At 49.3% G+C, this 23,482-nt stretch overlaps 1 protein-coding gene across 2 annotated transcripts; it reads left to right on the forward strand.

Annotated features, from left to right (window-relative positions):
• The first annotated feature begins 7 nt into the window (after window positions 1-7).
• ALG9 (ALG9 alpha-1,2-mannosyltransferase) lies at window positions 8-18,933 on the forward strand. 2 transcript variants are annotated; one of them, XM_033519696.1, is made up of 15 exons: window positions 8-42; window positions 381-519; window positions 758-892; window positions 1,124-1,194; window positions 2,005-2,093; window positions 2,484-2,619; window positions 2,921-3,008; window positions 3,115-3,220; window positions 6,814-6,936; window positions 8,343-8,497; window positions 10,007-10,112; window positions 10,681-10,828; window positions 11,056-11,185; window positions 13,595-13,725; window positions 17,159-18,933. In XM_033519696.1, the coding sequence occupies exons 5-15, from the start codon at window positions 2,045-2,047 to the stop codon at window positions 17,277-17,279; spliced, it is 1,293 nt and encodes a 430-aa protein (XP_033375587.1). In that variant the 5' UTR covers window positions 8-42; window positions 381-519; window positions 758-892; window positions 1,124-1,194; window positions 2,005-2,044; the 3' UTR covers window positions 17,280-18,933. The 2 variants fall into 2 exon arrangements, with proteins under 2 accessions (XP_033375587.1, XP_033375588.1); XM_033519697.1 differs by lacking the exon at window positions 17,159-18,933 and having other exon boundaries at window positions 9,983-10,112; window positions 13,595-13,729.
• The last annotated feature ends 4,549 nt before the right edge of the window (window positions 18,934-23,482 follow it).

Here is a 23,482-nt window from a genome sequence, read left to right on the forward strand (position 1 = left end):
GGCGGGGCGGCGGCCTGAGGGCAGCGAGGAGCCGCGGAACGAGTGGGTGCCTCCGGGGCCGGAGCGGGGACCGCCGGGGCTGCTGGGGCTACCGGGGCTATCGGGGCTACCGGGGCTATCGGGGCTATCGAGGTTACCGGGGCTGCCGGGCTTTACCCGGGCGGTCCGTGCAGTGGGGCCGGTGCTGCAGCATCCCCCTGCCCGCTCGCTTTGAGGATGCTGAGGCTGATGGTGTTTCCCTGGGAGGCTCAGGCATCCCCTCCGCCCTCACGCCACGCTCAGCCTTTCGCTCGCTGCCACCTTGTGAGCCTTGATCTTCCTGCTGCGTATTTGGATTTGATTTTATTTTATTTTTCCCCCCACCCACCACTTTGGATTAGATCATCCGGGAGTAAAGCAGGGCACGTCTGGGCCCCTGAAGGATCAACAGCTTTCAAGTGTCTCATCTCGGCCAGGTTCTGTGCAGCTCTGCTGAGCAACATCTCGGATTGTGACGAGACCTTTAACTACTGGGAACCGGTGAGTCCCTTCCTGCCCTTGGGACTGGGAATTTGTACTTGGCCTGTGCAAATACGCATTTATTTAGGATCTTGTGCTCTCTGTTTCAATTTCCAGTCGGCATGTGCAGATTCAGATTTATTTAGAAGCCTGTGCTGATCCCTCTGTTTCAATGAGAAATTTTTTGCACTGGGACTCAGGGGCGGGGAGTGGAAAACTGTGTGCTGCATGTTAATTTATTTGGTTTTATTTGTTGTAGACACACTACCTCATTTATGGGAAGGGGTTTCAGACATGGGAGTACTCTCCAGCCTATGCCATCCGCTCCTACGCTTACCTGTGGCTCCATGCCTTGCCAGCCTGGTTCCATGCCAGGGTTCTGCAAACCAACAAGGTAAATCATGTGTGTGGAAGCTGCTTTTGTGAGGAGGAAATGTCCCTTTAGTGTGTGTGAAACAGCTGCCCTGTTTGGGGTTGAAATTGACTTGGTGATTATAAAACACTGGTTTGTTGACAAACATTGACCTCCCTGTAAGGATTTCCAAGGGTTTGTGGGTTTCCCCTGATACTTTACAGGCCCATTTTGTGTCTTGTGCCTCATTCAGACTCTGGCTGTGTCTGCTAGGTTCTCATCTTCTATTTCCTGCGATGCTTCCTGGCCTTCCTGAGCTGCATTTGTGAACTCTACTTCTACAAGTGAGTGTCAGAGTCTGTCTGCAGGGGATGTCTGGGAGCAGTGTGAGTGACACACGCAGTTACTGCCACAAGAAAAGGGCTTTGAGGCTCGTGTGTAGATGAGAAAATACGTGTTCTTGTGATAACTCAGTGAGATGTTGGTCAGAATGCCACAATTAGGACAAAATTGTACTCCCAGATCTGCCACCCACACCTCTACTCCAGCATTTTGTTGACTCCACTCGTTTCCTCACTGCTGGCAGCAAGCAGGGGTGGGAGTGTTGCAGACTGAGGAGAGTCTGGTGCTGTGTTTGCTTATCACAGTGAATTTGACTGGAACACATTGATTGCTGCTGTCTGTAATCTCTCTGCCAATGTTGTTTACATCCACTAAAATCAGTAGCCCTAACATGCAATTTTCTTGTCTAAACTGGATTTTTATTTTTACCTGCTGCCTCTCGATTCCTGATTTTCAAACCACTACCTTGCATGACTTTTTTGTTTGTCAGTACTCTGGCTTGAGGAGATGAACTGTGGCTTTTTTTTTGCATGATGGGGTTTGGTGAGGGGTGAGGATTGATGAGTGCAGCTCTGCAGCCACGAGCTCCTGAGAACTGCACAACTGGGAGAAGCCAGGCCCCATCCAGAGTTTGGCACTGGTGTAAGTCAGGGTCTGAAATCCCACAGAGGCAGCAGCTGGGTGTTGGGAACCCCCCTCCTCAGAGCTCTCAGGCTGCTCTGTGGGTTGTTTGTGGTTCTGCATGCCTTGGATGCTGCTCATTTGTGCCCTGGGGCTATTTTGTGGTACCTGTTTCTCTGCTGCTTCCCCAGGGCTGTGTGCAAGAAGTTTGGGCTGCACGTGAGCAGGCTGATGTTGGCTTTCCTGGTGCTCAGCACGGGGATGTTCTGTGCTTCTGCAGGTGAGTTGGCTTGGCACTAGCACTAACAGTTACCAAAGGCTGGTCCAGAGAGAAGAAAATCACATCTCAGGGGGTCTCTTTTTTCTATTCTTGCGACAGAATAAGCATTGATTCAAAATTTGTTCTCTGTGTTACAATTTCCAGGCCTGTTTCTGTTGCCACCTCCTGTTTTTAAATATTGCTGTGCCTTTTATAACAGGCTCTTGGCCTGCCTTCCTTGGACATCTTTTGTTCTAAGGAGGGAGGCTGATATTTTGGCAGTTTGCCTCTGTGTGCTGTCCCCTCTGGCTGGTTGTACCTGTTTTCCCAGCCACTGTAAGACTTGTGTGAAACACTTGCTGGGTGAAGTGTGGGCAGGCTGTGCTGACCTTTGTTCCCCTGGCATTGCAGCTTTCCTGCCCAGCAGTTTCTGCATGTACACCACGGTGATTGCCATGACGGGCTGGTACATGGACAGGACCTCGGTGGCAGTGCTGGGGGTGGCTGCTGGAGCCCTGCTGGGCTGGCCCTTCAGCGCAGCTCTGGGGTAAGGAGCACTTCCTTGCCCTTCCCCAGGTGGTTTTCACCTGGATGGGGACAATGTCGGGGTGGAGGAGAAAACCAGCAGCCAGCTTAGTGCAGGGTGCTTGCTACAGGCTGCTTGGCTTTTGAACAGCTGAGGTTGGGAAGATTTCCTGGTGTTAGTACGAGTAAAACCTGAGCTGGGTGATGAATCTGGAGTAGAAGCAGAGGCCAGTGAAGTGGAGGTTCTTCCTCTTGCTTTGAAGGGGCAGCAGAACCTGCAGTGGGGTTCTCAGTCTCCAGCTGCCAGCTGCTCTCTCTTTCAGGCTCCCTATTGCCTTTGACTTGTTGATCCTGAAGAAGAGGTGGAAAAGTTTCCTGAACTGGTGTGTGGTGTCCTTGATCCTATTTTTGGTGAGTGCCTGCGACACCACAAAGAGGGAATGGATGGCAGTAGAAAGGATGAGTTCCTTCAGGAAAATCAGTTGGAGCACTTGAACACAAATCTGCTTTCCTGCAGGTGCCCTTGGTGGTGGTGGACAGCTATTACTATGGGAAGCTGGTGGTGGCACCTCTCAACATCGTTTTGTACAATGTCTTCACCCCCCACGGCCCTGATCTCTACGGTGAGTTTGGGATAAGAAGGCAGGGAGGGAGCCCGAGGTTCTCTGGCTGCCGTGCCCTTGTCTGGCAGTGATTTTTCTGCCCCAAAGCAAAAGCAGCCTGCCAGCTCCAAAGGCTGCAGCAGCTGCTTCTGGACACGGGATGGCTCTGTCGAGCTGGCAGTGCGCTGCCCGATTCCTCCACGCTGGGAGTTGTGCTGCTTTTGTTCACTTTCCACTTCTGTGGAACCGCCAGGAGATGTCTCACTGTGCTCAAGTGGCCTGTGTGTGTTTGTCGGCTTGAGTCTTGTTCCTGGCTGCTGTTCCTCGCAGTCAGGCTGCAGAACTTTGGCAAAGTGAGGAATGGTGCAGAATCCATCCTTCTTTCTGTCCTTACCCTGCACTTCTAGAGCTGAACAGCAGGAAGTTAATTTCTATTAAGGCTTCAGAAGGGCTGGCAGAGACCACAGGTACCTGCAGCACCTCTGTGCTGAGGCCAGAGGAGCTGTTCCAGGAGGGATTCAGCAGTGGTGAGGAGCAGCAAGGCGTTCTCTGGCAGCTGGCCTTGCTGGTTGCACTGAGGGGCTGTTTTGGGTGGTGCTGAGTGGTGATTTGTCACTTGTGCTGTGGCACAGCAGGACAGGAGCGGCTCTTGGCCTCTGCAGGAAGGCTCTGAAGTGTGGAGCTGGGAGTTTTCTGGAAGTAAACTCCAGGCTCTGATAGGTTTTGGCAGAGGTCTGTGCCTGACCTTTTCCACACTGGTGCATGAGTTGTTTCCAGAAGCCTCCGGGGACCAATCTGTCCTGAAGAGTTTTATTCACAGTGACATTCACACAACATCCTCGGGCTAGTAAAAGAGCCTGCCTGCAATTGCTCTTTAATGCAGCGTGGCCAGGACAACGCTGTGTGTTTAGAGAGCTTCAAAACACTGGGGAAAAATAACACTACCAGGGGAGATGAAAGGCTGGCCAATCCCTCTTGGCTTTGGAAGCTGGGATTTCCCAACGTTCACATGATGGGGACAGAGTCACCAACCCAGATCATCTCCAGTGTAAGCACTGCAGTATTTTGGAGACAAAGTTCAATTAATTTTTTTTTTCTTCTGTCTTTAGCAATACACTCCCTCTACATAAATATTGTCTGTGCAATTAATATTTCCCTGGAGTGATTAGGTTTCTGCAGCCAAGGGAAAATAGCTTGAAATAGAATAGAAATGAGTGGTGTTTTTTTGGGGGTGTTTTTGTGTACTTATATTCTAAGAAGTCATAATTTGTGACCAAAGTTTTGTCCCACTTTGGGAAGCTTTATTCAGCTTGGGTGGAATGTGCTGGAGCTGTTCATGTGACACCTTTCTCTGTGGAGCCCTGCTTCTTGAGCAGAGTGAGAATAAATGAAATGCAGCGAGCAGACTGTTCATTGTAGCAGCACTGAATCAGAACGAGGGCTGTGACTCATGACCAAATTATTGCAGCTTAGTTACTGCTTGCCAGCTGCAGTTCCTGCACTCAGGCTTCAGCCCAGGGTGGGGCTCCTTGTCTTAAAACCTCTTCTACAACTCCCCTGCTCTGGTCTGAGCTGCCCTCACCGTTCCTGTGGTCAAGGTGCAGCGTGGCTGAATGGGATTCGCTCCCGAGGCCGAGTTCTGGAATTGCTCCCAGGGCCATTCCAGACCTCAGAGTTCAGAGTGTTTTCTCACTCAGGGTCTGACAGTGCTTCCAGCTGCTTTTCCCCATGGAACCACCACGCCAGGAGCTGCCTGGGTGTTCTTTTCCCACTGCTTTCACTGGTCTGTCTCCCACATCCCACATCTGCCCAGCTCTGGGACGTGGATCCTTGCAGGAAGCTCCATCTCCTCTCCTGCTCTGGAAGCACATTCCCATTAACCTGAGCATGGAGAGCTGTCCAGTGTCCCTCCCCTCTTCAAAGATGATGTTCTGGGCCAGGGCTTCTCTCATGCAGTGGGGTCATTCCTTTTTGAGGCTGAGTTCACCTTGAGCCCTGTGGGTAACAGGAATAAAGCCCCTTTTGCCCTGGAAGGCTTTGAGCCTGAGTGCCTCTGAATGGCTGTGTCACAGTGAGCCAGCCTGCTGCTTTTTGCCTGCTGTGCACTGTTCTCTCCTCTTTTTTTTCCCCCCTTTCTATTTTTTTTTAGCCTCTCTCAGAGAAGAAAATCCCTCATTGGAGAAGAAGAGGAGGCTCCAGTGCTTTTTTTTTTTTTATGGGCGATTCAGTCACACTGCAAAAAAATGTGAGCCAGCAGCCTTTTTTTTTGTTAAAGCTGTGCTTCAGAGCAGCTGATCTGTTTATTAACAGAATTATCTGGGCTGCATTTGGATCGTGGAAGAGTTGTGTTTCATCAAGTGTCCTTCACTCCTGACCCCCCAAGCTGCCAAATCAGAAGCCAGAGAGGTGAATTCAGGGTGAATTCCCTTTGCTTTCCATCACAGCCAGAAAGGTGGCAGGATGGCCTCTGGAATTATCCTTTAAAGGTTTAGAACTTATTGATATCATTGCTGTTTGCTTCCAGTGCTAATAACTCAGGGTTTCCTCCAGAAACCCAAGCAGCTTGGCCAAGCAGTGACTCCAGTGCCATGTTTGTGACATTCCCAGTGCAGCTTCTCCCCTTTTTTTTTTTTTTAGCCGGAGGAGCTGCAGAGGTTTTGGGTTTTCCTTGCTGCTTTTCAGTTGTCTGATTAATTTCAACACGGACCCAGTTTAAGTGGCTCTGATTGCAGGAAATTGCTGTGGCATGTGACACATGTCACAACAGTGCAGTGATTAAAGCCCCCGCGTGTCATTTACTGGCTGATTGAGCTAATCACACTGAGAGAGTGGGAAATGTGTGGAGAGGAACTGGCACTCCTTATTGTTAAGGGCTTTAAGCATCCTGAATTAGGAGTCTAAATAAATGACAGTTGGACTGGAGTTTCTTTCAGTTTACATCCTCCAGAGCTTGCAGCCAGTTCCCAAGTGTGGAGGCAGAGCTGCCTCGCTCCTCTGTGTGAGAACAGGCTGAATTTGGGACATTTAAGGGTTGGGTTTTTACTTAAATATTTATTTAAGATGTTTATTTAAATAGTGCTGAGTCTAAGGAGGGACCAAAACCAGAATTTAGTGGCAGAGCCTTTTGTTGGGGTGAAGTGGGATTACAAACCCCTTTCCTTCTTAATCCTTTTTGGCACATCTTCTGTTCCTGCCAGCCCAGAGTGAACTTCCTCACTCCAGAGCTGTATGACATTTGTGTGGTTCTCTGTTACTCCTCTGCAGTTAGAAAGAAAGAATGAATTTGGGGTGAAGTTTCCCAGTTTGACGAGTTTCCACCCCTGCTTCCTTGGTGTCCTTCTGAATGTAAGGGTGAGCTCTGTGTCACAGGATTCTGGGAGTGCTCTGGGATTTGTGAGCAGCAGATGAAATATTGACTGGTTTTCACCCCCAGTGAAAAAAATAAGGAGAAGAATCATTTCTGAGCAGGAAGACAATGAAGTTTCTTGGGCTGGTGTGAGTGTGAGAATCTCTGTTGGGCTGTGTCAGGCAAAGAAGGACCAGAGCTGCTGTTCCATCCATTCATGATTGTGTTTCAAACCTCTTTTTTCCTTTTTTTTTTCCTCATCCTTTAGGTACAGAGCCCTGGTACTTCTATTTCATCAATGGCTTTCTGAATTTCAACGTGGTTTTTGTGCTGGCCCTGCTGGTGCTGCCTCTGACCTGTCTGATGGAGTGTTTGCTGCAGAAATTCCGTGGTGAGTGCAGGGCAGAGTGGGCCTGGAAGTGAAACTGGGAGCAGTGAAAGCCTTTGGAGCACCAGGAAAGTTCCTGGAGCTCATGAGAGTTCAGGATTGTTCCTTGCCTCTACCTCAAGAGGAAAAATGTGTTCAAAAAAGCAAGCCTGACAAGGTGTGGGGTTCCTAAGCTTCATTCTGATATTTAATGCATCAGGAATGGCCCAGTCACTAATCCTAAAGGGGGAAGAAGCTGTTCCCATCTTGTCTGCAGCTGGGAATGGGTAAAAACCCTTTGGGATTGAAGCTGGACTGTTCTGGGCACTGTGGATTTTTCAGCTGCCAGGCTCCCCGTGCTCTGGGAAGTGTCCCTGTGGGTGTGGATATACTGAGAGTTATAAAAAAAGGAGGAACCAGAATATTCCCTACTTCTCAGTGTGCTTTTTCTTGAATAAAATGACATCAGTTTGAGCACATGACACTTGTGACTCCAGAGGGGAAGTGTAAATTCTCCTCTGCTGTTCTCCTAAGGAAAATTCACCAAGGGTCAGCAGCAGCCTCCAGATTCATCAGTCCAGTCAGTGCTTTGCTTTCTCTGTTTTTTGGTTTTTTTTACTGAATACAACAATTTGTAACACAATCCTCGATGAAAATGTATGTTAAGGGCTGTTTGCTTATATCTGTTCCTTGGCTGTGAGTGACAAACACTCAGAAAGCAGCAAAAGCTCTGTAGGAGCTCCTGTAAATGCAAAATTTCCTGCTGTTCACTTGGTGTTCTTGTAGCTAACAGCAGGATTGGCTCTGCCAAGAGCTTTGTTCTTATTGTCTGTGAAATGCCGTTGGCTTAATTGCTTAACTCTGCTGTTGGGAGTAGCAAGGGGGTAGGAAAGGGACTGAAAATTGTCAGGCAGCATAGAACCCTCCTCAGTGAGACTGAAATTCAGGGTAATTGTTGTTATTTTTGAATCAGTTATTTCCTCTGTTAAGCAGAAGGCGCCTGAGAGACCTCTCCTGGTGTTATTTTTGTAATGAGGCGATGAAGGTTGGGCAAACTTGAGGCTCTAAACAACCATTTGGGAGGGAAGGGGAGATCCTGAGGAGGTTCTTTCTGATCTCTGTGTGTACAGTGCCCAGCAGGGAACCCAGCACTCCTGTCAGTTCTGGATGGGTTTTGTGTCTTCTTGGATCCAGTAACACTTATTTCCAGCTTTTGGGCTGTTGGAATGGTCAGTATTGTAGGAATCTGGAAAAATCCTCTGTGGAAAACGCCCTGCTGGCTGTTTGGGTGTGTTACCTGGGTTTTAGCAGCAGGGATGCTCAGAACAGGGCGTGTTTGGGTCTCCCGAGTGGGCTTTGGGTGTGAGGGAGGATTGTGCAAGAGAAGGAATTCTTGCATTGCTCCTTTGCTGAGGTTTTGTTTCTTCCAGTTCAGAATCTGGGCCGTCCCTACTGGCTGACCCTCGCTCCCATGTACATCTGGATCCTGATTTTCTTCAGCCAGCCCCACAAGGAAGAGAGATTTCTCTTCCCCATCTATCCCCTCATCTGTCTCTCTGGTGCTGTGGCTCTCTCGGCTCTTCAGGTAAATTCTAGTTTTTAATAAATAGCTGAGAATATTTCCCAGCCATTATTTCTGGACAACTTTGGGTTGTTCTCCAACCCCAAGTGGGAATTCCTGCAGTTGTGGTGCTGCAGTGCCAACACCACACAAAATCCAAGGGATTCCGTGAGGGTTCAGTAACCTGCTGGTGGAATTGTGCCTCCTTGGCTGCTCAGCTTTAAGGGCAGGGATGTGAGTGTGTAGGAAGTGCATTTTGATGTGTTTTATCAGGAATCCCTCACTGGGTTGAGAAAAGGCAAAGGGATCTCGTTTAAATGTTGGGAATGAACATTTGGAAGAGCCAAAAACTGGATATTTAGTAAACATCACTTGAACCACTTCACAGAGCAAAGCACTAATACAGACTGATATAAACCTTCCCAAAGCTCAGAATTATTCATCTCCTGCTGTTAAAAAGAATCAGGAATGCAGCCAGGAGTCCAATTCCAGCTGTTTGGCCTCATCCTGCTGTTCCTCCTCTGTCCTGCCCTGCTGGAGTTCCTGCCCACCTCAGTCCCTCATCCTTCCCACGCTCAGATGCTGGATCCAGCTCTGGAATGTCACCACTTTTATGGCTCTGAATGAGAATTCCTCTGTGCTCTCAGAGCAATGTTAATTGGTTCTTATTTTAAATATGGCTTTAGGAAAGTTTCATGTACATTTCCTTGTGTATTTTTACCACTGTTTGATGACATTTTGCTCAGTATGGAGCATCCAGCTGGGAATCTGGAACTGGCTGCCCAGCAGCAGGACAAGCTTGTCACTCTCCCCCTCCAAACCACGTGGATTTGGCTGTTATGAGAAAAATGCAAACAGGACAAGAGAAACAGAAAGCAGCTGAGGGCAGGGAGTGAATTACAGGACAGCAGGGAGGGAGCAAGCCAGGGACTGGATGTGTTTCCTTTCCCAGAAAGGCTTTTTAATTGAAAAAATAAAAAAATAAAAAAATAAACCCTAAAGGGCTCTTTTTTATCAATTTTTCTTTTGTCAGTTGTTCTTCTCTCAGGTTTTCTTATATCAGTTTCAGAGTGACCTGTGTTTAAAGCTGGATGCAGAGTGTGCTCTGTTCCTTTATCCACTTCAAAGCTGTGGTTTGTGCAGGCAGGGTAAACAACCAGAGGTCACTCTGGAAATCTGGGTCATGGAGCTTGTGTTAGGCAGGAATTCAGGAAAATCAGGTGAGTCTGTGCAGGGAACTTCTGCAGAGCTGTCTGGAAGGGACACTTGCCCCTGGTTCACCTGGGAACAACCAAGCTGAAAACTCCTTGAAATACCACAAATTATCACTTAAATATGACTAAACCCCATGAGTTTCTGTGCATTTTTATGGCTCTAAATTAAAAAATAAAAGCCCAAAGATCTGGTGGGGGATGCGCTGTTGTTATGAAAAAATGAGAATTTTGCTGAACAGATCTGAGTTGAAGTAACTTCATATTGTCTCTTTTTTTTTTTAATCTCTTCCCTGAGAAATGTTACCACTTCATCTTCCAGCGCTACCGCCTGGAACACTACACAGTGTCCTCCAACTGGCTGGCCCTGGGGACTGTCTTCCTCTTTGGCCTTTTGTCACTCTCACGCTCTGTTGCCTTATTCAAAGGTTGGTATTTCAGATTTGCCCTCTGCTCTCCTGCCTCTCAGGCTCAGGGCCTGCAAAAAGTTGTGCTGCTTTGCCTGTAGAAATCAGGAACCTCGAGAAGTTTGGGTGTTGTTTCTGCAGGGGAAGGAATGATTTCATTAATTAATTATTAGTTATTATGTGTGTGAATGGATCACCAGAATTGCATCACTTCAAAGTCCTCTTCACTGATCTAAAACCTGACTGGTGTTAAAGCAGATGCTTCAGTTTTGAAGTGGATAATCCCACTTGGAAAAGCATTTTCCTGTGTAAAGCATGAACTAGGTGCACGAGATGGATTGGACATTCCTGGAATCAGAGCCTTCCCACCTCAACAGTGTTTTTGTTGGGGTTTTAGTGGCCATTGACAGCCAGGACAGGGGAATGTGAATAAAATTATTAGGAAGAGGAGAAACTTTGAATCAGCCACTTCTTAGCACAGTTCATTTATTCAGTGAGTTACCAGTTAAAAAATTATGCATGAAGCCGTTTTTGCAGGCTTTAATGAAATACCCCTCTTACTTTAATTATCATTTCCTGCCTTCCACAGGTTACCACGGGCCCCTGGACCTGTACCCGGAATTCCACAGGATTGCCACTGACCCCAGCATCCACACAGTGCCAGAGGGGAGGCCAGTCCATGTCTGTGTGGGGAAAGAGTGGCACAGGTTCCCCAGCAGCTTCCTGCTGCCAGACAAGTGAGTGCTTCCATGGAAAAGGGTGGATAACAAGGGGCACAATAATGCACCTGGCTCTGTGCTGTCACCAGCAGAGTGTTAAAATATCCAAATAAAGGATTTGGGAGGTTTTTGGTTGGCCACAAGTTCCTGGCAATGTGTGGTGTGCCTGTGCCCACCCTGGGATCGATGTCCTTGGTTCTGGTTTTGGTGCTGTGCACACAAAATGTTCTCCCTGTTCCCTGCAGCTGGCAGCTCCAGTTTATCCTGTCAGAATTCCGGGGCCAGCTGCCCAAACCCTTTGCCAAGGGGCCCATGGCCACCAGGATCATTCCCACGGACATGAACGACCAGAACAAGGAGGAGCCATCTCGATACGTAAGGATTTATTCCTGGGTCCTTTCCCTTAGCTCGCTGGATAATTTAAATTAATGCAATGCCTCTGAGTGGATCTCCCCATTTCTGTTTCCTGGGGAGTTCCAAACCAAAAATGGTCCCTCTGCAGTACTTGGAAATCTCCCCAGTCTCGTGAGTGGCTTCTGCTTGCCTTTCATCTGCCAGCTTGAAGTCATAACGATAATAAAAGAAGCAGCAGAAGTAAGAACTCCTAATGATTGCAGTTTGGGATTTAGTGTAGTGTGTTCATGTGGTCACAGGAATGAGTAATTTGAAGTTCCCCACAGAAAATAATTGTCACTGAGCAGGAACTGAATTTATTTATTTTTAAATATAAAACTATTCATCATATTTTCAACTGAGGAGGAGGAACTTAATTTGGAAGTTAATTGCATTAGTGGGAATCTGCTAAGATAATGTATATTGGTATTACTGATTTATTTCCTGGTTGAACTGAACAAAACCAGTGCACAAACAGGAATGTTTTAGAAATATTGCTAGCTAGCATGTTTAAAAATTACTAACAGGTTAAATCTTGGCAGTCTTCTGGGTTAAAACTCCTATTTTGAGACTTATTATGCAGTTACTGGAAATGGGAAGGAGGCGTGTTCCCACCTGAGAGGAGCTGTCTGCTGCAGTGCATTTAATTTATGAAATCTTTAACTGGGGCTTATTTTTAGCACAGACAGCTGGCTGCTACACAGCCTGTGACTAACAGAGCAAAACACACTTTTGTTTCATGCTTGTTCCTTAATGTCACCCTACAACTTTGTTATTTCTCCTGCAAGCTCAAGGGCTTAGGACTTCAGGAATTAAACAGGGGGTTAAAACTCCAACTTTTGACCTGCTAATTGCACCAAGAGATCAAGATCTTTCCCCAGATTTAGTGAGTACAAGCACACTCAGATTTAAAAATACCCAAACAAACAGAAGGATAATTATCAAGAACTGGACAGGGACTATGAGAGGGGGTAAATCTAAATTTAAAGGGGAGAAAACCAATGGTTCAGGAGGATTATCTGAGCCATGGATAAATCCAATTCATGGCGTAGATCTCAGTGTTTCAGGTGTGTCTATTACTGCTCTGCTCAGAGATGGAAGAGGGAAGCTCCGTGTTCCTGTTGCTATGAGACACTGGGGAAAGAGTGATTTGATCTTGTTTTGCAATCTCTCTTTCCTTAATCACATTGAGCAGCACTTACCTTGCGCTTGCCCGGCTGGGGAGGTGCATTTGGCTCTGAAAGTGCTAAGAAAGAGATAAGGAATATTATTTCTTACCAAGATAGACCCAAGCAGGACCAGCAGATGAGGCCTGGAAGCTGTTAACAGCAGCTGCCTTCAGGGGAAGGGCTTTTTGAGCACTTTCTCTTCACTTCTCGCACCGTGCAGACCCCATGGCAGCAGCAGATGTGCCCTTAGCTCCAGCCCTGTGCTGTTCCCACTCCTGTCAGTCAGGATGGGATCAATTTAGCTCTCCTCCACTTGGCAGAGCAGTGGCATCAAATAAAGAAAGAGTGGGAGGAGGAAAAGGAAAGGGGAGCAGAAGAGGAGAGGATGTAATTTAGAAATCCCTCACAAGACTCGTTCCTTTCTTTCATTTCAAGGCCTGTGCATCCAAGTCTTGTGTAAATCCCCAAATCAATGCAGAGGTGCCACATTGACCCTCAGAGCAGGAGAATTATTATCCCTGGCTTCACTAACTTGTGAGAATACAGGGGAAACATGGCTTGCACCTGGAATTTGAAGTCCCAGCCCCTTTAGGGCACAATTTAGGATGAGACAAGTGAGATCCTTGAGGCAGCAAATTGTCTTTCTCTGAATGATTCTACATCACATCCAGACAAACTTGGTTAGTGGTTTGGGAGTCCTTCTGCTAATGAGCCAGAACCTCTCCCAGGGCCTGGAATGTTCCTCTCACACAGAGCAAGAAGCGGATTCAGCATCCTCAGCTGCGTTTCCTGTGGTGTAATTTCATTTGCCACTCAGTTGTGATGCCACGGAGCCATCTGCTATCCACCTCATTAAATTGTTTCCAGCCCTAAATTGTTACATTAAGCCCCAAAGGTACTTCAGAAAAGGGATCTCGAGCATGGCCAAGGAAGTTGGCAGTAAAATTCTGTGGGAGAGTAACTGAAATCCCTCAGGGAAGAGTTTGAGGGAGTAAGATGGGATAAGAATTCCCAGCAGGAAGAATTCCCAGAGGAGGTTTCACAATGTGCTGTCCTGAATTCCCCCACAAAGGTTGTGCTTGAAAACATTCAGATCACATTACCTGTGTCCTGCAGAAAACATTTCACCTCCTGCTAGAGGGGAACAACACCCTCTGCACTGCTGTGGAGGGAAACAACCAAAACCACGGGGAATAAACCCCAGCAATGTCTCTTCCTGCAGATTGACATCTCCAAGTGCCACTACCTGGTGGACTTGGACACAGCAACAGAGAGCCCGAGGGAGCCCAGGTACTCCTCCAACAGAGAAGAGTGGCTGACCATTGCCTACAAGCCATTCCTTGATGTTTCCAGGTAGGATTTGCACTTTGCAGAGGGAGGGATGGGGCTGGCTGTGATTTCTGTTTGCAGAAGTGGACAGGGAGGAGAGATCCGTGGGCCAATGCCAGCTTGAAATCCAGCAAAGTCGAGCCTTTGTCAAACTCCTGCTTGCAAAATTTATGACCCAAGTTGCTTTAGAGGGTGAAACTCTGTGAGGAGTATTTTTATAAAGAAATAAACAAATTCTTTATAAAGCTCCCTGCTGAAGCAATGGTTTCTGGGGTTGTTTTCCAAAGAAATGAGGTGGATGTCACCTCCTCCCAGGAGACTTCACTCTTTTTTTTTTTGTCCCAGCCAAATTCAAGACAGGTATAAATCATCAGAGGGGATGAGCTCTGAAGAATTCTGTGAAAGCTGGCAGAGAGAGGAGGCAGTCAGCAGGGCCAGGCCTTTATTAGGCACCAGAAAATCCATGGAAAAGATCCCTGCTGGAATCTCCTGCAGTGGTTGTGCTGCCCACTGAGCACCTTGCTGGCCAGGAATCTCTGTGGGAAGCAGAGATTGGGATTTGCTCTGTCAGGGAGTGGGACTGGGGCTGTCAAACCAGGAATGTTGTTCCCAACATTGCTGCAAATCCAGGAACCCTCAGCTGCACAGGGGATCTGGTTTAGTCCTTCAGAGCTCTGGTCATGAAGGCGTCACCCCAGGACAGGGGGTGGAAAAACCTCTGTGAAAAGCTAAGCCAGAGCCCTCCTGTTTTCCAGTTGCTTCCTGGGCCCTGCAGGGAGCGGGGCTGGGAAGAGCAGGGGGAAGGAGTGATAAGGTTTGAGCAGCTCCCAGGACAGCTCTGGTGTTCCCAGCTTCCTTGGTAAAGTCTTCCCTGAACTGCATTTCCAGAACCTGCTGCTACATTTGGGCAGGGGGAAGGAGGTGGCCAATGAGTTTTATTAATGAGGCATCACAGGCACCCTTTGTGCAGAGGATTTGCCCTTAAATGTGCATTTCTGCTTTAAAGCCACATTTGTGGGCTCTCAGAGCTGCTTTATCTTTGGAGCTGAGTGGAGGTTTCGGGTTTGCAGCTCAGTGGTGGCAGAGCAAGGGGTAAAAAAACAACCCCAAACCCATCAAGCACCTCCCCAGCTCTTGTTGTGTGAAAATAAATGAAATAAATGGAATAAATGACCCCAGCAGATCAGTTCAGTCCTGCTGCACTGGAGGCTTCTGGGGCTCGCTGTGAGTCTCCCATTGACGTCAGCAAGTGCAAATGTAAATCTCAGCTGGCTCTGATAAATGGTGCTGCTAATTGAATTAGAGAGCACTCCAAGCCACCAGCTAATTATGCTCCTCAGGAAGCTGCTTTGCCAAGGTCCATTTAATTCTATATTGGCTGAGCGCTCCGAATCTGGCACAGAAAAGGGGAAATATATCACAGCTCCCCTCTGAGGAGCACATATTTTTCAGCTCTTTAGGGCTGAGCTGTCTGCTTGCTCCAAACACTTGGGTTTTCCATCAAAAAATAATAAAATTCTCAGTGCAAAATTAATGATTGGGTCACCTTGCTGGAGCATAACGTTACCCTGGTTTGATGAGAGGCTGTCTTGTGCCCTTCAATGGGGTTTTCCTCGAGTTGTTTTCCATATTTTTGTTTGTAAAGTAGCTGAATTACTCCTGAAATGTGTGTGTTGGTAGAGAATTTAACTCCCAGAGGAAGTGCAAGCGTCAAAGGGTTTTCAGAGAGCTTTGATCATGAGCTTTGTGTGGCTGGGAGGCTCTGGGACCTGCCCAGGTGGCTCTGGGACCTGCCCAGGTGGCTCTGGGACCTGCCCCTGCTCTTCTCCCTTCTCCTGCCTCTCTCCAAGCCCTGCTGTCACCAAACTTGGGGTACCAAATGCAGTTTGGGAGGGATCTCTCAGAACTGCAGGTATCCCAAGTGCTGCCATTCCGTGTTAGTCTGGGAATTTGGGAAGTGAGGGTTGGAACATCTTCAACAGCTTCCTCTGGCACTACTGGAACAGTTTTTGAGTTGTTTTCCCTGAAATTCGGGCAGAAACAGCCTTAGCTCCACGGATCATGTGGTTCCAGCTCTGGAAAGTGGGAGCTGCTCTGTCCTGCAGCAGTGGCTCCTCCAGAACCCAAAAAAGCCTGGAGAAACAGCTCCTGCTCTCCCAGCTTGGAGCGAGCGTGGCCTCGCTCCTGCTGCTGGGAGCCGAGTGCTGATTAAGGCTCCGCACACTCCGTCTCTGGGGGACAAATTTAGCAGCAAATGCAAATAGAACATTAAATATATTCCTTGTCATCTGTCACCCAGCCCCTTCCATGTGCCATCTGCTGTCTGAGGTGGCTGAGCTGACAGAGGGGTGACAGGAGGTGAAGGCTCCCTCTCTCTCTCTCTGAGCTGGGAGGGAGCAGGAGCTGCCTGATCCCAGCTGAGCCCGGGCTGTGCAGGAGCCTCGGGAGCCTCTGGGGAGATGCAGCTCCCACTGGCAGTTCCTGCCTTTGTTTTCCAGCTACGTTTTTGAAAGATCTCCAGTGCAGGCAAACAAAACACAATTGGTCTTTCTGCTGAAAAAAAAAAAATCAATTTGCTTGAATTGGATGTCCAGAGCAGCAGAGATGGGAGCTGAAGTGACCAGCGTGTGCCATCCCTGACCACTCAGCAGCCCGAATCTGAGTGCTGCTGCTGCTTTTCCAAGCTTTCTGGGACTGGGGTTACACTTGTGGCTGGCAAGGCTTGATATTTTCCCATCCAGTTGATTTTAAAGACATGAAGCAAAACTCTTTCAATGAGTTGCTCAAAGTTTTGAAGCTTCACAAGGCTCAGAGCTGCTGCTGGAGGATGTTTTATTTGTCCACTTCACACTGAAGCCTGGACTGTACTGTCAGTGAGAGAATTCCTTCATTCAGAGAGCTCAGCTCCAGCAATTAGCAACCCAGTCAAAGGTGCTAATTTCACCCAGACATCATTAAGCCCTCGGAGCTCCACTGGTCCAGTTTCTGCAAGGCTGTGAGATGCCAGCTCCCACCACTGGCAGGGCACAGGGTGAGTGTGGGTTTTAGGGCTGCCCAGCCCTGTGTAATTCAATATCTCCACTGCAGATCGGCTCCAGAGCCAAACTTCAAAATGCCAGTGCCCGTCAAAGCTGCTTTTTGTGCCTCAGAGGGGCATGGGGGGAAAGGCAGCCGGAAAGATGGGATGGAAAAAAGGCGATTCCAGGAGGGAAACGCAGCCTTTCACCTTCCCAGTGCCCTGGAGGCCAGGGCTGTGTAACCCCCAAGATCCCCTGCTTGCTGGGACTGAGCGATTAAAGTTTCTTTCAATAATTACAATTTCAATAATTGCCTGCCCTCTCTCCCCCTCAGTCCTGCTGGGAAGGGCTGGTGGGCTGGCAGCAGCGAGGAGAGAATTGGGCACTCAATTCAGTCAACTCACTCAAGGGAGATTGGCTTTTCCTTTCTGCTTTTCCAGGTCCTCGCGGCTGCTGCGGGCGTTCTACATCCCCCTGCTCTCGGAGCAGCACACGCGCTACGCCAACTACACCATCCTGAAATCCCGCAGGAGGCAGGCCAGGAGAAAAATGGGAGGCTAGGAACACACCTGGGCCGGCAAAAAAACTCCACCCAAAGCATCTGCTGGCGCTCTTGGACAGCTGCCTGAGCCACGTTCAGCTCCCTGTGTGAAGGATGGTGCTGGGAGGATTCCCTGAGGAGCTCTGGCAGCCTCAGCTCCTCTGCCTCGAGCCATTGGAAAATCCAGCAGCCATCTATGGATGCTGTGTTATCCCTGCTGTTCCCTGTGCTCTTCTCTCTGGCACCAGAGGAGAGAAAAATGGAAAATAAAACGGGGGGTGGCACCGCGAGGTTCTGCTCCAGGCTGGGGAAATCCAGCTCAAATTCTCAATGTGTCTCCCCCACCCACCCCTCCACTGTCCTCACCTGCTCAAGCTCTGCTGTCTTTCACCCAGGGAATTTTTTTTCAGGTAACAAAGCTTAGGAATTTTCTTTTTCCAAGGGGAAAAGGAGGAAAATCACCTGGCTGACAATGAACTGGAACGCACTGAGTCTCAAGGAATGAAACATCTTGCAGAGGAGCAGCCAAAGCTGCTCTGTCCAGGAGACATTTCCAGGGATAAACCTGTGCTTTTGGGAAGAAAAAACCAAACTGAGACAATTATGTGTTTAATGGGATCAGAGTGTTTGTGTTGTCTGTGAAGCCAAGTGTTTGTTTGCTATTTATAATGATTTTTTTCAAGAGCCTTGGAATTCTGGACTTCAGCATCTTAAAATTTCTGGAATCATCCAGAGAGGAGAAGGATGAATCCATTTTTCTTTTTGCAGTTCTGTTTCCCAGAATAGCCAGGATGTGTTACGTGGGTCCAACATGCCTCAGAGCAGCGCTGTGCTTGTGCTATCTCCATTTTTAAATGTGCAGCATCACCAGCTGGATGGAGGGAGCTGTTCTCACTCACATCCCTGGAGTTCTGTGGGGATATGGGGTGGAGGGGAAGTTCTGCACCTGCTCCATGGTGTGACTGTGCCTGGGTTGGTCTGAGCAGGGGGATCAGGGAGCAGATTTGGATGTTTGGGATCCAGGAAAGCTCTGGGGGTCCAGGTGGTGGGTGCAGGTCTCAGCAGGGTGGGAAGGCTGTGATCCAACCTGACCCTGCTGGGACAGAGCAGGAGGAGCTGGATGAGCAGCAGGGCTGGGTTGAACTGTAGGACCAACCTCAGAAACACAGGAGGAGTTTCTGAATCCCAGTGTTGCATTAAGGAGGTTTTTAATGCTTGTGCTACAGCCCTGCTGGAGCCTGGATGGTCACACCATGGAGAATCCCACTGCTCCCCACTCCCTGGAGCAGCAGGTGGAAGCTGAGGCTCAAAATTCAGATTTAGGGTGGTGTCTGAGTCGTGCCATCCTTAGGGAAACGCAAGCCTCACCTTCCCAAGTGTCAGCTGTGGATCTCTGAGGTTTTCAAGGCACGGGAGGGGAGGGCAGAGCTGACAGCAGGGTTCTGTGTGTGTTCATCTCCCCCTCCTTCCCTCCCTCCCTGCAGCCAGCTCTGCCCTCAGTAAAGCTCACACAGGGCTCTGGTGCTGCTAAATCCAAACCAAAACTCTTGCCCTGCTTGCTGCCTCTTCCCTTGATCAAATAAAGCACCAGGAGCACCTCTGTGAGTGTCCCCTGTCCCAGCCCTGGCCTCGTGTTTGTGTGAGCACAGTGCAGTAAACACCCATTGGAAACCACCCTGGCTGCTCCACCTTTCTTCCCACTCGGGTTCCTGTTCTGGAGCTCTGCTTGGGAGCTGATGACTTGGCAATAATTAGGAGTTATGGATGTTTTCTAGAGGGATCCAGCAGGTGTTTGTTCCTGGGAATAAACACAGGTGCAGCGCTGTCCCTCAGTGTCCTGCAGCTCGGTGGATTCTGCCGGGGAGGTGAATGCCTGGGGGAGTGTTAAACATGACACATGAAACCGGCTGCAAACACCTTTTCACACAGGGGTTGGAGCTTCTCTGTGTCCCAGCCGGCTCCTGTGGTGTCCCACAGTGGCGTTGGTGTAACCCTTGTCCAGCCTGGAGCGAGTACAGAGGAATTCTGTGTTGAAACGAGCTGGTTGGAAAGGCTCTGAGTGAGCAGCAGGGTGGGGAGCTGCTCCCTGAAATTATCCAGCCTCAGAACAGCCTGTCCAGGTGCTGCCCAGCCCTGTTCTCTCCCTTGCACAAAGACCAGGCTGTTTGGACCTTTCCTGTTTTTCATCCTCCCCTCGGCGCTGCCCGGGGAGGCTCCAACACTTTGAGTCAGCAAGGAGCAGCTCCAGGGCCTCTGGATGTGGGGTTGGTGGTGGATTCACACTGCCAGCTCGGGTTTGAGACCTGCCCCGTGGTCAAGGCATGGCACAGTTGTGGTTTCACCTCGGTTTTGGGCGCAGGTGGCGTTTCCACATCCCTGGATGCAGCAGGTGCAGCCCTTCCCTGCCTCACAGAGAGTTCCTGGGGCTCCAGCTGTGACAATCCAGAGGCTCAGAGCAAGGAGTTCAGTTCCCAGCTCTGGGGCTCCTTCCCTTCACAGCTTCCTGGGAATCTGCTCTTGGGACAGGAGCTTTCCAGCAGCTCTGTGCAGTTCTGGCTGAATCACACCATAACCGAGCCCAAACCCTATTATTAGACTCTGGAAACTGCTGCCTTAGAGACAGGTTTGCTTATAAATACCCATGATTTTCTCTCTGGCTCTCCAAAGCTGGCAAGGAGAAAGGATTTCTGCTTGGCCAGAACCTGCCTGTCCTGCTGTTGGAGCTTCTCCCCACCTGAGCTCGTCCTTCCAGCCCACAGATCCCAAAGTGGGGGTGAGACACCCACCCCAGTGTCAGCAGGGTGGCAAATCCCAGCTGTTCTTGTGATCCTCCAGCTCTCCTCTCCCTGCCCAGCCTCCTCTGCAGGCTCTGCTCGGTGGTGGCTGCGCTTTTTAGCCCCTTCCTTTTCAGCCTGGTGGGGACTTGGCCGGGTTTAACCCCAGTCCTGGCTGGGAAGCGCTGCTCCAGCTCTTCCTCGGGCTCCCGGGAGAGGGCACCGTGCTCCGGAGAACCGGGAGGAGCCGGGGATCCAGGGGTGAAAGTCCCGGGAATTGGGGCTTTGGCTGCGGGGGGAACTTGGGGTTTTGGGGTGAAAGCTGCAGGCTCCTCTGTGCTGCCCTGACGGAGGAGATGCTGACCTTGGTCCCTCTTGCTGCCACGTTGACCTGTCCCTGCTGCTGTGACAGCTCTGGGGGTTCAGTCTGAGGTGTTCCAGGGGGTTTTGCAGCATCCCCTCCGTGGCTGGAGAGGGGGAGCCTCCCTCCCTTTATGTCCCTGGGGGAGTCTCCAGCCCGCGATGGACAATCCCTACCTAATTGGGATTATTTGTGGAGCTCATCTTCTCCAGAGAGCTGACACTTATTGACAGATAATCCATTCTGTACAGAAAACCCGTGATTAATTGCTTCCTCTCATTTGGGCTCCAGAGTTTGCTAAGAAACATTTTAAATCCTTGGCAGTCCAGAGGAAAAAGTTGTGGGAGCTGCTGGGAAATCCAGGGCTGTGCTTGTCCATCCCAGCAATAACAAGCCTGGAGAGGGGAATCATTGAGAGGGATTAGGTGCAATCCTCACTTTTTTTGGGCCCGAATAGGTGAGAGAGAGAACAGTAATTTATGAGAGAAATGGGAGGTCTGACTTCTCCATTTTGTGAAAGTCAGGAGAATAAGGCAGAACAAACCACAGGACCTTTTCATTTCCCTTTTTTACATCATAAAAACTCGCTGGGATTTTGGCTGCAGTGTGATTATTCCATGGTTTTCAGGCAGGGAGGTATTTAAAATGTTTAAACAAAAGGGAAAGAGGAGATTTCAGGGAGCTCACCAACAGTGTCGGGGCTGCCTCTGAAATGTCACCTGGGCTCTGACGTGCCTCTGGTGCATGAATGATTTACAGGAACAGCAGCTCGCAGCTGGGGCTGTCAGACGATCCAGAGCTGTGTTCCAGCCCCCAAAATCTGCTTTTCCCCTCAGCTGCCTGGCAGTCCCCACACAGAGCCCTTCACCACACCAGGACAGGGCTGGCCATGGGGAGGGGACTGAATTTGGGCATTTTTTGCAGCTCTGTGTGACCAGGGAACGGCTGGAGCTGTGCCAGGGGAGGTTTAAGTTGGATATCGGGACAATGTTCTGCCCCCAGAGGGTGCTGGTCACAGGGAATGGTCAGATTCCCGAGGCTCCAGAGCTCCAGGAGCATTTGGACAAGGCTTTCAGGGTGGGATTTTGGGGTGTCTGTGCAGGGCCAGAGGCTGCACTCCACAATCCCTTCCATCCAGGATATTCTGTGGATTTATTATTTTCGCTGGCGAGTTCACAGATGCGTTTCTGTGGACTCTGCACCTCCCAGAGGGGTGATGAAAACTGTTGATGTGTTTTTGTGCTCTCTTCTTCACGCCCTAAATAGCTCTGGCCAGTTCTGCCCCAGCTGACTGAAGTGCTGATGGTGCTTGGGCAGCAAATTCTGCCGAGGGAAACTGGTGCAGGCAAAAGCTGAGTCCTGCAACCGCTTGAGAGGACTCCTTGATAAAAGAGGAGGGTCCAGCATCTCCCTGGGAGGAGCTGGGCTTGGTTTCCTGCTCTGCTGGAGCACTCCGTGTTCCTGGTGCTCCGTTCTGGCTGTGGAGAACCCATTTCCCTGCCATGGGAATTCCCTGGATGTTCTCAGCAGCCTCTGGGGTTCTTCTGCCCGTGAACAGAGCCATTGTGCTGATCAGTCATCCAGTACCACCTTCCAGAAATATTTGCTAAGAGATTTCCTTGTGTTTTGTGTTCTTGCTGGCTTGGGAGGGCTCCTCCTCTGTGCCACCAAAAAGGAGGATGAGCTGGCTTTTCCCCCTTCACCAGTCAATATTTACTCTCCCAGGCAAGCTGCTAAAACGCTGCTGCTCTCCCGTTTTTGGTGTTTGTTCCTCCTGCCCCAGAGTCTCCCACACTGGCAGCTTTTGTTTGTGCAGCAGTGGCCCGTGGGGGTTCCTGAAGATGAGGAATCTCCTCCTCTGTGAGTCCCAGAGTGTTCCAGCCCCGAGGAGGGCTGCAGTTTGGGAAGGGGAAGCCACAGGACCATTCCTTCCATCCCAAGGTGGAATCTTGAGAGGAAACCACAGGAGTGTTTATTCAATCCCAAATCTTCCACAAAAATCCAGGAGGGAAGGTAACAAGGATGGTCTCCAGCACATTTTTTTAGCAGTCCTGATAAACAAACTTTGCCAGAGCCCTGTCCAGAAGGATTTTTGATATGAGCACCACTTGTGTGTAACTTGGAGCTTTATCACTGCAAGTCCTTGGCCTCATTATTTTCAATTAATTTCTATTAATTAAAACACTTCATTTCCCTCTTACTGCAATTCCTACGATCCCCAAGAATTTTATTTTTTCTTTCCAGAGAGGAATGACATTTGTTGTCTCTCAGTGCAGCGTTGCCTTTCTGCTTCTCTACCAAGAGATCCTCACTGGCACAGATCTTCCCTGGCAAACTCTTTGCTTTGTTAAAGTTGTTTGGCTCCAGCAGGAAACTTTTCTCCTCCACTGGTAGGGGAAGGCAGCCTGGTCTTTAATTGCCTTCTGCAGCTTGGCCAAGTGAAATCCATCTCTGTGCCCTCGGAGCTGAAGCCAAAAAAAACCTCTCCAGTGCTGTGTAACTCCTCACTGAGCCTGATTCCAAGCCTGTGCTGGGATTTAAAACCTCTGGAGGAGGAAGATTTAAAGCTCTTGTGTGCAGGAGGGCTCCACATTGGTTTGGAAGGGTGATTTGCATCACTTTATCTTCATTTAGTTCTGCCTCGGAAAGGGGGAATTGGTTAAAAAAAAGGTGTTTTTTTTACCTTTTGGCACCAGCTGGATTCGTGTCTCCTGTTGGGAATGATTTGGTCAATTCATCAGTTTTGGTCTGGTTGGTTTCTGCTCTGCCCTTTGCACTTTTCGCTGTTTTGAGGGGTTTATTCAAAAATCCCAGTTCCATAATTTCTCACCCCTGGCTGGTGCAGGCACACAGGGTGGGGAGTGGGAGAATAAATCCTGGGATCTGTGGAAAACCTTTTCAGTCACCATTTACACCCTTGCAGGGGAGGGAGGGGAATAAAGCCCCCAAACCAGGATGTGGTTTTGCCTTTTCAGTGGGAATATTTCCCTAAACCTCTGAGGTTAAAGCCCAGATTGGGCTGGATTGGAATAACAGGATGAGCACCTTTCTAACAGAAAGATGGGAAATTTGGGTTGGATACTGGGGA

The sequence above is a fragment of the Parus major genome, chromosome 24 (assembly GCF_001522545.3).
Source record: "Parus major isolate Abel chromosome 24, Parus_major1.1, whole genome shotgun sequence".
NCBI classification, from domain to species: domain Eukaryota; kingdom Metazoa; phylum Chordata; class Aves; order Passeriformes; family Paridae; genus Parus; species Parus major.

Excerpts from the sequence above, each read along its gene's own strand:
- ALG9 (XM_033519696.1), top strand. The coding sequence starts at position 2,045 with ATGTTGGCTTTCCTGGTGCTCAGCACGGGGATGTTCTGTGCTTCTGCA. Across the intron at positions 10,113-10,680 it reads CTCTGTTGCCTTATTCAAAG|GTTACCACGGGCCCCTGGAC; the intron begins GTTGGTATTTCA and ends TGCCTTCCACAG. Across the intron at positions 10,829-11,055 it reads AGCTTCCTGCTGCCAGACAA|CTGGCAGCTCCAGTTTATCC; the intron begins GTGAGTGCTTCC and ends TGTTCCCTGCAG.